We start from the raw sequence: 12,303 nt of genomic DNA on the forward strand, positions 1-12,303 counted from the left end.
CGCTGGACTCTCTCCAATTTGTCCACATCCTTTCTGTAGGGGGGGGGCCCAATCTGGATGCAGTACTCCACATATGGCCTCACCAGTGCTGAACAGAGGGGAATAACCACTTCCCTTGATCTGCTGGCAATGCTCCTACTAATGCAGCCCAATATGCCATTAGCCTTCTTGGCAACAAGGGCACACTGTTGACTCCTATGCAGCTTCTCATCCACTGTAATCCCCACGTCCTTTTCTGCAGAACTGCTGCTTAACCAGTCAGTCCCCAGCCTGTAGCAGGGCATGGGATTCTTCAGTCCTTAGTGCAGGATTCTGCACTTGTCCTTGTTGAACCTCATCAGATTTCTTTTGGCCCAATCCTCCAATTTGTCTAGGTCGCTCTAGACCCTGTCCCTACCCTCCAGCATATCTACCCCCTCCCCCGATTTAGTGTCGTCCGCAAACTTGCTGAGGGTGCAGTCCATCTCGTCATCCAGATCATTAATGAAGATCTTGAACAAATCTGGCCTCTGGAGCTGTCCGCTTGATACCCAGCTACCAACTAGACATCAAGCCATTGATCACTACCTGTTGAGTCCAACGATCTAGGCAGCTTTCTATCCACCTTATAGTCCATTCATCCAATATACTTTTTTAACTTGCTGGCAAGAATACTGTGGGAGACCATATGAAAAGCTTTGCTAATCTCAAAATATATCACATCCACTGCTTTCCCCATATCCACAGAACCAGCTATCTCATCATAAAAGGCAATCAGGTGGGTCAGGCATTACTTGCCCTTGGTGAATCCAATCTTGACTGTTCCTGATCACCTTCCTCTCCTCCAAGTGCTTCAAAATGGACTCCTTGAGGACCTGCTCCATGATTTTTCCAGGGACTGAGGTGAGGCTGACCGGTCTGTAGTTCCCTAGGTCGTCCTCCTTCCCTTTTTTAAAGATGGGCACTATATTTGCCTTTTTCCAATCATCCAGGACCTCCCCTGATCGCGAAGAGTTTTCAAAGATAATGGCTCTGCAATTACATCAGTCGACTCCCTCAGCACCCTTGGATGCATTGCATCCGGCCCCATGGACTCGTGCATGTCCAGCTTTTCTAAATAGTCCTTAACCTGTTCTTTCACCACTGAGGGCTGCTGACCTCCTCCCCATATTGCGCTGCCCAGTGCAGCAGTCTGGGAGCTGACCTTGTCTGTGAAGACTGAGGCAAAAAAAGCATTGAGTACTTCAGGTTTTTCCACATGATCTATCACTAGGTTGCCTCCCACATTCAGTAAGGGTCCCACACTTTCCCTGACAACCTTCTTGTTGCTAATGTACCAGTAGAAACCCTTCTTGTTACCTTTCACATCTCTTGCTAGCTGCAATTCCAATTGTGCTTTGGCCTTCCTGATTACACCCCTGCATGCTTGAACAATATTTTTATACTCTTCCCTAATCTTCTGTACAAGTTTCCACTTCTTGTAAGCTTCCTTTTTGTGTTTAAGCTCATCTCTGTGAAGCCAAGCTGGTTGCCTCCCATATTTGCTATTCTTTCTGCAAATCAGGATGATTTGTTCCTGCACCCTCAATAAGGCTTCTTTAAAATACAGCCAGCTCTCCTGGACTCCTTCCCCCCTCATATTAGCCTCTAAGGGGATCCCCTTCCCTAAGGGCCTCAAAGTCTGCTTTTCTGAAGTCCAGGGTCCGTATTCTGCTACTCTCCTTTCTTCTTTTGCCAGGATCCTGAACTCGACCATCTCCTGGTCACTGCTGCCCAGGTTGCCACCCACTTCTACTTCCCCTACCAATTCTTCCCTGTTTGTGAGCAGCAGGTCAAGAAGAGCACAACCCCTAAGTTAGTTCCTCCGGCACTTGCATCAGGAAGTTGTCTCCAACACTCTCTAAAAACTTCCTGGATTGTCTATGCACTGCTGTGTTGCTCTCCCAGCAGATGTCAGTGTGATTGAAGTCCCCCAGGAGAGCCAGGGTCTGTGATCTGGAAACTTCTGTTAGTTGTCCGAAGAAAGCCTCGTCTACCTCATCCTCCTGGTCTGATCAATCGAGTTACTTTTCCGCTTGGTGCTGAATAAACCGGCTTTAGATACTGAATGTAATAAAGCCTCACAGAAACAGCTACTTGATAGAAGTATAGCTATTTCACATGTGATCATGAGGGCTTCCGGCCTGCAACACAGGGAGCAGCCCCTCAGTCAGTCTTTGCTTGCTGAGGTTGGCTGGATGAGATGTCCATTGGTGGCACTCCTAAAAGAACCAGGACGTCACTACAGGTCAGAACTCGGTGCTACTTATATGGTACCCCCAATCTGATGAAAGGTAAGAAGGGGGCAGGAGGGAACCAGATTTGATTAGGTTTATACTGGTGTAAATGGTGAGGAACTCCTGTGAAGTCAATAGTAACACAGATCAGGGTCTGGACCTGGAAATACATCCTGAGTCTTGCACATGTTAAAATACTCCCTGTTAACCACTTCACTGGCCCAGCCCAAGTACCCTTTTTTATATTTAAAAAAATACCAACCCAAAAACTTTGAAATCTCCAAGACCATAGGGTGAGGGGCAGGCTAAATGTTACTCAAAAATACTATTCTACACTGTGTGTGTGTCTGTCTCTCTCCACAGATGTTAGTGTGCAGTTAAGTGCAGCACAATCCCGCTGCTCCCTACTCGAGAAACAGCTGGATTTCATGAGGAAAATGGTTTTCAATGCAGAGCTAGAAAAGAATATGGTTCTAGAGCAACAGGTGAAGTATTTAGTATAATAAATGAAACAGTAAGAGCACAAGATTGTACTTCCTACATATTGCATCTCCCCAGTTCTGCTCAGATTGGTAATGACGGAAAGTGGTGATCATCGGTCAGCTATTCAGAGAATTACACAAAATGGCTTGCTAGTGTGGAGTTTCTAATAAGCTGTCATGTTCCTGTGTCAGGTGTAGCTTGCCCAGAGAAAGCTCTGTAGCCAAGATACACACCAGATATGTTCATTATAATATCCTTTAATGCTCTGGCCAGTGTTGGCTGAGGTTTGTTAAAATAAGGTATTTTATACACCGTGCTACCTAGTGGCTGAACAGTATAATACAGTTTCACATTCCATTACATCTCCCTCTGTAAGTTCTTACATTTACACTATCACACTGTCTTTGAATTTCATCTGTTAAGTGTCTCTGAATCCTACTGGTTTTCTAATTACATAACCCAAACTTGTAACAACTTGGTCATCTGGCTGTCCATTAGTTGCAAGGACTGGTTTTGGTTGGTCTAAAATCCTCCTCATCTTGTTCTGCACCTGCTATCTGTTCCTTCTGAGGAGCAAACTGTAGATGTCAATGTTTTTTGTTGAACTCTCCGCTGGCAGTCTTGATCACATATGATCTGGGTGCTGAATTCCTTTTCTTTACGACAGCTGGAGTTGTCCATCCTTTTTTTTTTCTATAAGAACAGCCATGCTGGGTCAGACCAACGGTCCATCTAGTCCAGCATCCTGTCTTCTGACAGTGGCCAATGCCAGGTGCCCCAAAGGGAATGAACAGAACAGGTAATCAAGTGATCCATCCCGTATCACCCATTCCCAGCTTCTGGCAAACAGAGGCTAGGGACGCCATTCCTGCCCATCCTGGCTAATAGCCATTGCTGGACCTATCCTCCTTGAACTTATCTAGTTCGGTTTTTTTTAACCCTGTTATAGTCTTGGCCTTTGCAACATCTGCTGGCAAGGAGTTCCACAGGTTGACTGCGTTGTGTGGAAAAAATACTTCCTTTTGTTTGTTTTAAACCTGCTGCCTATTAATTTCATTTGGTGACCCTTAGTTCGTGTGTTATGAGGAGTAAATAACACTTCCTTATTTACTTTCTCCACACCAGTCATGATTTTATAGACCTCTATCATATCCCCCTTTAGTCATCTCTTTTCCAAACTGAAAAGTCAGTCTTATTAGTCTCTCCTCATATGGAAGCCGTTTCATACCCTTAATAATTTTTGGTGCCCTTTTCTGAACCTTTTCCAATTCCAATATATCTTTTTTGAGATGGGGCGACCACATCTGCATGCAGTATTCAAGATGTGCGCGTACTGTGGATTTATATAGAGGCTAGAGCTGGCAGCTCTCTAACTGAATTATGTCTGTTGTAAAAGTGTTCCTAGGCTCTTTTTGCCATTGTATCCAGTTTGACTGCTCTTTTCATAGATTCTTTCCCAAACTTGAAACAGTAGTTCTGAGTTGTTTTTTCATCAGCAGTTGTGCTGGACTGTATCCAGTAGCTGCTATTGGTGTTGATCTGTAACTCAGAAGAGCAAGAAATAGATCTTCCTGCTGTAAGATTTTCTTGGCTGTCTGTATAGCTCTCTCAGTTCTCCATTCATTGCTGGTATTGTGGGCTGCTATTAATATGCTCAAAATCATATTTAGTTTAGAATTACTTAAATTCTGTTGCAGGGAATTGTGGTCTATGGTATTCCAGAACAACTTGTGATGGACAAAAGTGAGCAAAAGCAATAATAATGCAACGTTATATCTTTCAAGTACGTTATTTCTGTATACCTGGGAATGTACCTGTGCTTCAGTGGGTCACAACTGAGAATACCAAATTCAGGACAAACTGCTGAGAAATAGGGCAGAAATACCCCAAAACTGGTGGTTATTCTTCCATAAGATATACCAAACCAGCAACAAAAGTAAACTTCTGTCTCACCACACTGGCTAACAAGAAATCAGAACTGCAGCTTCCTTAGGTATTCCAGTCTTTGTTTCGATTCCCAGACACTAGACTTAATGATGAGTGGTTATTTAAAATCAATTTCATCAACCAAAGGATTCTTCTGATCCCACATACCCAGATCAATATATAACTTAAATCTTACCCAATAATCACGCTGTTGCCAATCCTTTAGTATCTAATATCTAAAGGTTGGCTTATAAGAAAAAAGAAAGGTGAGAGTTAAAATTGGTTAAATGAATCAAATACATACAATAATTGAAAATTCTTGGATTAGGTTTGAAGCAGTGATGGCATAAACTGCTGGCTTAAGTCTCTGGTTGCTTCCAAAAGAGTGGAAGGTCCTAAGTCCCTTGATTAGATTTCTCCCATTAATATAAGTCCATACTCCAGAGATCCAAGCAGGAAAGAGGCAAAATGGAGATATTTCCAGGGCATTTTACAGTTTCTCCCATGTGGAGGGTCTGCTCTCAGTACAGCCAGTGGAAATGTGCAGGCACAAGATGGAGTCCAGTGTTACACGAGGTGGTTACATGCCCTTGCATACTTCAATGAGTCATAGCAGGGGCCATTACCCATATTCTGGCTGGAAAGTCCATCAGGCAGGGATAAACTTCTTCCATGGCCCATTGTGTTTGTTGATGGGCCATCAACTTGAATAGTCTATTCACAGTGTGCTGGCAAGACTGGATGTAAACTACCTTGAGGGTGTTACTAGGAGCAAACACATTTGAAATACAGATATACAGTCAATATTCATAACTTCAAATATGAAAATGATACATGTATACAAATAGGATAATCTTATTCAGCAAACCATAACTTTTCCATTGATACCTTACATGACCTCTTTTGCACAAGATTTGTTGCATTTGTATAACAGTGGTAGCAACAATGATCTACATATTCATGTTTTAATCCTATAGCATCACAATAGTTCATAGTGACCAATTGTCCTCTGAATTTGCATAAATCTGCTGCTTGTCTCTTCCAAGGCCTCTCTGATAGGGGTGATGTTACTAAAGGTTCTTTGTATTGTGTTGGTCTGTTAGCTCTGCAATGTTCACATAAAATAACTTTATTTTTCACATCCCTGCTGATGCCTGTCCACCAAGCTGACTGACTGGTCCATTTGTGTCATTTAATTAATCATTAAACTTCACCCATGAAGGACATTAGGATTTCTCCTCTCCTTTCATTTGGAATTAATATGAAATGGCCTTTACTCATGATTTAATAGTCCCTGCACCACAAAGTAGTCTCTTGTCACTTCCTTCGTGTTTGTTCTTTAGATACTTGGTCCAGATGACCCTAAAGTAACTTAGAATTTGCTCAAGTTGCATGTCTGTTGAGGTTGCTTGTTGTAACGGATGTAGTCTGTTCTGACACTGGTCTGTATGCATCCATAGCTTTCATGTATGCCTTTACATTATCTTCCAGCTCATGGATCCTTGAGTGCGATGCTGGGCTCTGTGACAGTGTGTCTGCTTCTACCAGATTTTTCCCAGGAACATATTTAGCAATTGGGTTAAACCTAATTAACCTTATCAGTAGACACTGGCATCTCAGCAGTGCTTGATCCAGGCCTCTTCCATTGATGAGGGTTACAAGCAGCTTATGGTCTATTATCATAAACAAATTCAATCCACACAGATACCTGTTTAATAAAACTCATGCCCATACTCTTGTCAGGCACTCCTTTTCAATCTGTGCATATTGTTTTTCTGTTTCAGTGAGAATGTGAGAGCAAGATACAACTGGCTTCCACTCATGTTGTTGCAAAAATACACCTAGACCAGAGGTGGGCAAACTACGGCCCGTGGGCCACATCCGGCCCGTGGAACAGTCTTGCCCAGCCCCTGAGCTCCCAGCCAGGGAGCTAGCCCCCAACCTCTCCCCTGTCAGTATGGTGCTGTGCAGGCAGCGCGGCTTGCACCCGTCCATCTCCCAGGCTTGTCCCGCTGCTCTGAGCGGGGTGGTAAGCAGGAGGGGGGCTGGATAAGGGATGGAGGGGGGGTTAGATATGGGGTGGGGGCTCGGGGGTCCTGGGAGATGGGGGACAGGGAGTAGGGGGAGTCCGGGGGGGCAGTTAGGGATGGGGGTCCCGGGAGGGAGCTGTCAGGGGACAAGGATTGGTTGGATGGGTCAGGGGTTCCAGGGGGCCTGTCAGGGGGCGGGGGTGGATAGGGGCTGGGGGTCCCAGGACAGGGTGGTCAGGGGACAAGGATTGGGTGGGGGGGGTTGGATGGGTCAGGGGTTCTGAAGGGAGCAGTCAGGGGGTGGATAGGGGGTGGGGGCCAAGCATAGCCTTCCCTACCCAGCCCTCCATACCGTTTTGCAACCCCGATGTGGCCCTCGGGCCACAATATTTGCCCACCCCTGACCTAGACCATAGCTGCTTGCATCCTCACTGACCATTGTGGGTTTGTTCACATCATAGTACTTGAGAACAGGAGCTACTGAGTTAATTTCTTTTACCTCGTAGGAGGCAATGTCTTGATCTGGCCCCAATAGCCAAGGTGTGTTGGACTTTAATAGTTCATTCAGTGGTTTTGTCACTGTAGAAAGGTCTTGTAGGTATCGACCAAGGTAATTTACCATCCCCAGTATACGTCTCAGTTCTGGTATGTTAGTTGGTGCATTGCTTGAATTGCTTTTGCTTTCTCAGGACTAGGAATGATTCCATTTTTGTTTCTCAAAAACCTCGATTTGGGATAGGTGGTAAACGCATTTTTCCCTTGTTTAGCTTCAGTCCAGGCTCACTGACTAGGCTTAGGACTTTGAGGTTTTGTTGTATTCTCCATTGAAGATCCATATATGGAGTTATAGTTAACAGTTCTGCCTTTTTTTTTTTTTTTGGAAAATTTCAAATGTACTGGTAATCCCAAAAGGTAATCTTCACAAGCAAAAACTCCCAAAAGGTGTGATAAGTGTAGTCTGTCGAGCACTTTCTTGGACTAAAGGAGTTTGCCAGTGTCTGCTCAAGACATGCAGCTTGGAGGTTACTGTAGCTCCTTTCACTTTGGGGAGGAAGTCATCCAGTGTTGGTAGGATATATTTTTCTCCAACTATTTCATTAAGTCCTTTTAAGATCCACACAGACCCATATTTTTTCCATTTTTCCTTATTACTGCTATCATTAGGGCATACCATGCTGTTGGATCAGAGGTTTTCTCAATGTGCCAATCCCTTCCATTCTCTTTAACTCAGTTTCCACTTTATGAAGTAATGGGATAGGAGTCCTGTGAGGCTCATGTACACTATAAGGTTCAGCATTGACTCTTAAGGTTATTTGTACCGGATCTCCTTGCAAAAGTCTAATATTACCAAATATTCCACCAAGTTCTTCCATCTTTCTCACTAAGCCCATCATGGCTGCCACACTGCAACTGAGAAGGTTGTTGGTCTGTGATTCTTTGATCACATACACTTTGAATGAAAAGCTTTTATCTCTGTAAGTTGTCTCTGTGGTGAACTGGCCCACGCAATTCAGAGAACCTCCAGGGCTATTCAGAATGGTGTCGGGTGACTTCAGCTGTGTGAGAGGTTGAAGGTGATTGTAAGTGCCTTCTGAGAGTATTGTGACACCTGCTCCTGAGTCAGTTTTCACGTCAATAGTTTTGCCATGAGTATTCACTTTCACTCTCCAGGCAGGTTCTTTGTCGCCAGAAGTGCTAGATCCCAGAAACAATGGCTCTTGATTATCTGTCATATCAATCAACTCCGACTCCTTTGGTGCAACAAACAGCTGCAAAATGTTCATGTTTCATGCATTTAACACACCATGTGCCTCTGGATGGACATGCATCATCTCTTGGGATATGACTTTTTCCACACCTTGTGCATGTAGGTTGGAATTTGTTCCTTTTTAGCCTGGGAGTTCTTTCCTTGCGTTGGGGGCTTGATGGTAATACTTTGAACATTCAAGTGTCTGTCTTATTTCAAAGCTAGTTTCAGGGATTTCAAATTGCTCCTACCTAGTGTTCTGTTTGACTAGTTCAGACCGCTTTGCTCTCTGAATAGCTATGGCTAGGATTAACTCTGTCTTCTATTTAGCTACTGTGAAATATTTTAACCCAATAACCTGTCTCTGTTACTTTTCGTGTTTTGTATTCCCCAAATCAGTTTTCATCCAATGTATGCAGAGCTCTTATAAAACATTCAACATTTTTCCCCTGGTTCTTGAATCGCTGGTTGGGGAAAAAAAGCACATTTCTCTGGGGTATAAAAGGTGCATCAAACATAGCCAGAACACTTTCATAGTTCTCTTTGTGACTGTCTTCTGTAAAATCAAAGGATATAAAGAGATGCTCTGACTTCTTCTCCATCACCTACATTAAAAGAGATACTGGTATATCTCCAGTTTCCCAGTGGAGCTTTTTTGCAATTCAGAATTTTGTAATTCAGAATCTTACTGTCTGTCCATTGTGAAGGTTTGTCAAAGCTGAAGTTCTCTTGGGCACTGAAGAGCAGTATGTTGATGAGATCCTGCAGCCTTTGTTGCTTTGTTCTTTCTGTTCTCTTCTGGCCTAGTTTACTTCTGACACCATGGCGTGTTCCTATATCAGATATGGACTGGCTACAGAACTTGCATTTGCACAAGGTACACACTAGTTGTGTTCGTTCTAAGATCCTTTAATGCTCTGCCAGGTATGGCTGAGGCTAATGTAAATAAGGTATTTTACACACAGTGCCATGTAGTGGCTGAACTGTGTAATAGAGTTTAGCATTCCTTTACACAAGTCCATGACATTTAGGAGGTGGGAGGCAGAAGAGAACATGCCAATTGAGACCTTTTGTTGACAAGCACTTTGCTCACACATTCTGTGACCACTATTTTCCTATTCCTCCAGGTCCAGTCTGACTCTAGCAGTCCTTATCTAGGTAATTCATAGTTTATGCGTGCGCGCGCAAGCGTATTGAATACTTGCTGCCTCTAATATTCCAGTGCCCTAGACAATTGCCTCTTTCAACTGCATGGTTTAGTTGGTGGTTCTGGCTGAGGTTCAGCAGCAGCTCAGCCCTAGGGAAGTTAGGCCTGTTGCTGCTTGCACCCTGCACGCTCTGTGGGCAAGCTGACATAACGGCTATACTGGGTCAGACCAGTCGTCCATCTACCCCAGGACCCTGTGTTCAGACAGTGGTTGGTGCCAGATGCTTCAGAGAACAGAACAGGGCAATTATGGAGTGACCCATCCCCTGTTGTCCACTTCTGGCAGTTAGAGGCTTAGGACACCCAGAGCAGGGGTGTGCACCCCAGACCATCTTGGCTAATAGCCATTGATAGACCTTGCCTCCATGAATGTAGTTAACTCTTTTTTTTTTTTTTTTTTTTCTCTTGTAGTTTTGGTCTTTACCACATCCCATGGCAATGAGTTCCACAGGTTGACTGTGAGTTGTATGAAAAAGTACTTCCTTTTGTTTGTTTCAAACATGCTGCCTATCAGTTTCATTGGTTCATGTGTTTTTATGTGGAAGAGTAACCAACACTTCCTTACTCACTTTCTCCACACCATTCATGATTTTGTAGGCCGCTGTCATATACCCCTTTAGTCATCTCTCTTCCAATCTGAAAAGTCAGTCTCTTTAAGCTCTCGTATGGAACTGCTTCCATAGTTCTAATCATTTTTGTTGCCTTTCTCTGTACTTTTTCCAATTCTAATATACCATTTTTGAGATGGGATGGCCAGAATTGCATGCAGTATTCAAGGTGTAGTTGTACTATGGATTTATATAGCAGCATTATATTTTCTGTCTTATTATATATCCCTATCCTAATGGGTCCAAACATTGTTAGCTTTTTTGACTGCCGCTGTACAGTGTACATTCTCTATACACCGTGCAGATGTTTTCAGAGAACTATCCGCATTTACTCCAAGATCTTTTTTTGAATGATAACAGCTAATTTAGACCCCATCATTTTGTATGTATGGTTGGGATGTCTTCCAGTGTGCATTACTTTGCATTTATCAACATTGAATTTCATCTGTTTCTTTTGTTGCTCAGTCACCCAGTTTAGTGAGATCCCTTTGTAACTCTTCACAGTCTGCTTTGGACTTGACTATCTTGAATAGTTTTTTATATCATTTGCAAATTTTGCTACCTGACTGTTTGTTTACCTCCTTTTCCAGATCACTTAAGAATATGTTGAATAATACTGGTCCCAGTACAGATCTTTGGGTGACACCTCTCTTTACCTCTGTCCATTCTGAAAACTGGCCATTTATTCCTACCCTTTGTTTCCTATCTTTTAAACAGTTGCTGGTCCATGAGAGGACCTTCCTCTTATCCCAGGACTGCTTACTTTGCTTAAGAGCCTTTGGTGAGTGACCTTATCGAAGGCTTTCTGAAAGTCCATGTATACTATATGCTCTGGATTACCCTTGTTCATGTTTGTTGACCCCCTCAAAGAATTCTAATAGATTGATGAGGCATGATTTCCCTTTACACAAGCCATGTTGACTCTTCCCCAACAAATCGTGTTCATCTATGTGTCTGATAATTCTGTTCTTTACTATAGTTTCAACCAACTTGCCTGGTCCTGAAATTAGGCTTACTGGCTTGTCATTACCAGGATCACCTTGGAACCTTAAAAAAAAAAAAAAAAAATTGGCATGACATTAACTATCCTCTAGCTATCTGGTACAGCAGCTGATTTAAGGGACAGGTTACATATCACAGTTAGCAGTTCTGCAATTTCATATTTGATTAATTAAACAGTAAGATGTAACCAGAACCAGATAGTATTCACCCAAGAGTTCTGAACAAACTCAATCTGTTCCAAAACCTCCCCTACTAACACCTAACTCTGGGTCAGTTCCTCAGATTTGTCACCTAAAAAGAATGGCTGAGGAGTGGGACTCTCTCTCTCTCACATCCTCTGCAGTGAAGACTGATGCAAAGAATTCATTTAGCTTCTCCTCAATGGTCTGGTCTTCCCTGAGTGCTCCTTTAGCACCTCGATTGCTCAGTGGTCCCACTGATGGTTTGGCAGGCTTCCTGCTTCTGAGGTACTTAAAAAAGAAATTGCTGTTAGTTTTTGAGTCTCTTGCTAATTGCTCTTCAGATTCTTTTTTGGCCTGCCTAGTTATACTTTTACCTCTGCCTTGCCAGAGTTTATGCTCTTTCTATTTTCCTCAGTAGGATTTGACTTCCAGTTTTTAAAGGATGCCTTTTTGCCTCTAACTGCTGCTTTTACTCTGTTTAGCCACAGTGGCATTTTTTGGTTCTCTTACTAGGTTTTTTAATTTGGGATAAACATTTAATTTGAACTCTTATTATGGTGTTTTTAACAAATTTCCATGCAGCTTGCAGGCATTTCACTCTTGTGACTGTATCTTTTAATTTCCATTTAACTAGCTTCTTCATTTTTATGTAGTTCCCCTTTCTGAAATGGTACTATGGTGGGCTTTATTGGTATTTTCCCTTCTACAAAGATGTTAAATTTAATTATATTACTGTGATTGCTATTACCAAGCAGTTCAGCTAGAGTCACCTCTTGGACCAGATTCTGTACTCCACTTAGGACTAAATCAAGAATTTCCTCTCCCCTTGGTGGGTTCCTGGGCTAGTTGCTACCAGAAACGGT

General features: G+C 43.0%; 1 protein-coding gene across 7 annotated transcripts in view; it reads left to right on the forward strand.

Moving 5' to 3' along the window:
* CEP57L1 (centrosomal protein 57 like 1) overlaps positions 1 to 12,303 on the forward strand; it is a 47,391-nt gene that overhangs the window by 14,907 nt on the left and 20,181 nt on the right. For all 7 annotated transcript variants that reach the window (XM_073336982.1, XM_073336981.1, XM_073336986.1 and 4 more), the window contains one exon: positions 2,619 to 2,740. In XM_073336982.1, coding sequence (XP_073193083.1) covers positions 2,619 to 2,740 — 122 coding nt within the window. The remainder of the gene's footprint in view (positions 1 to 2,618; positions 2,741 to 12,303) is intronic.

This window comes from Lepidochelys kempii, chromosome 3 (genome assembly GCF_965140265.1).
Source record: "Lepidochelys kempii isolate rLepKem1 chromosome 3, rLepKem1.hap2, whole genome shotgun sequence".
NCBI classification, from domain to species: Eukaryota; Metazoa; Chordata; order Testudines; family Cheloniidae; genus Lepidochelys; species Lepidochelys kempii.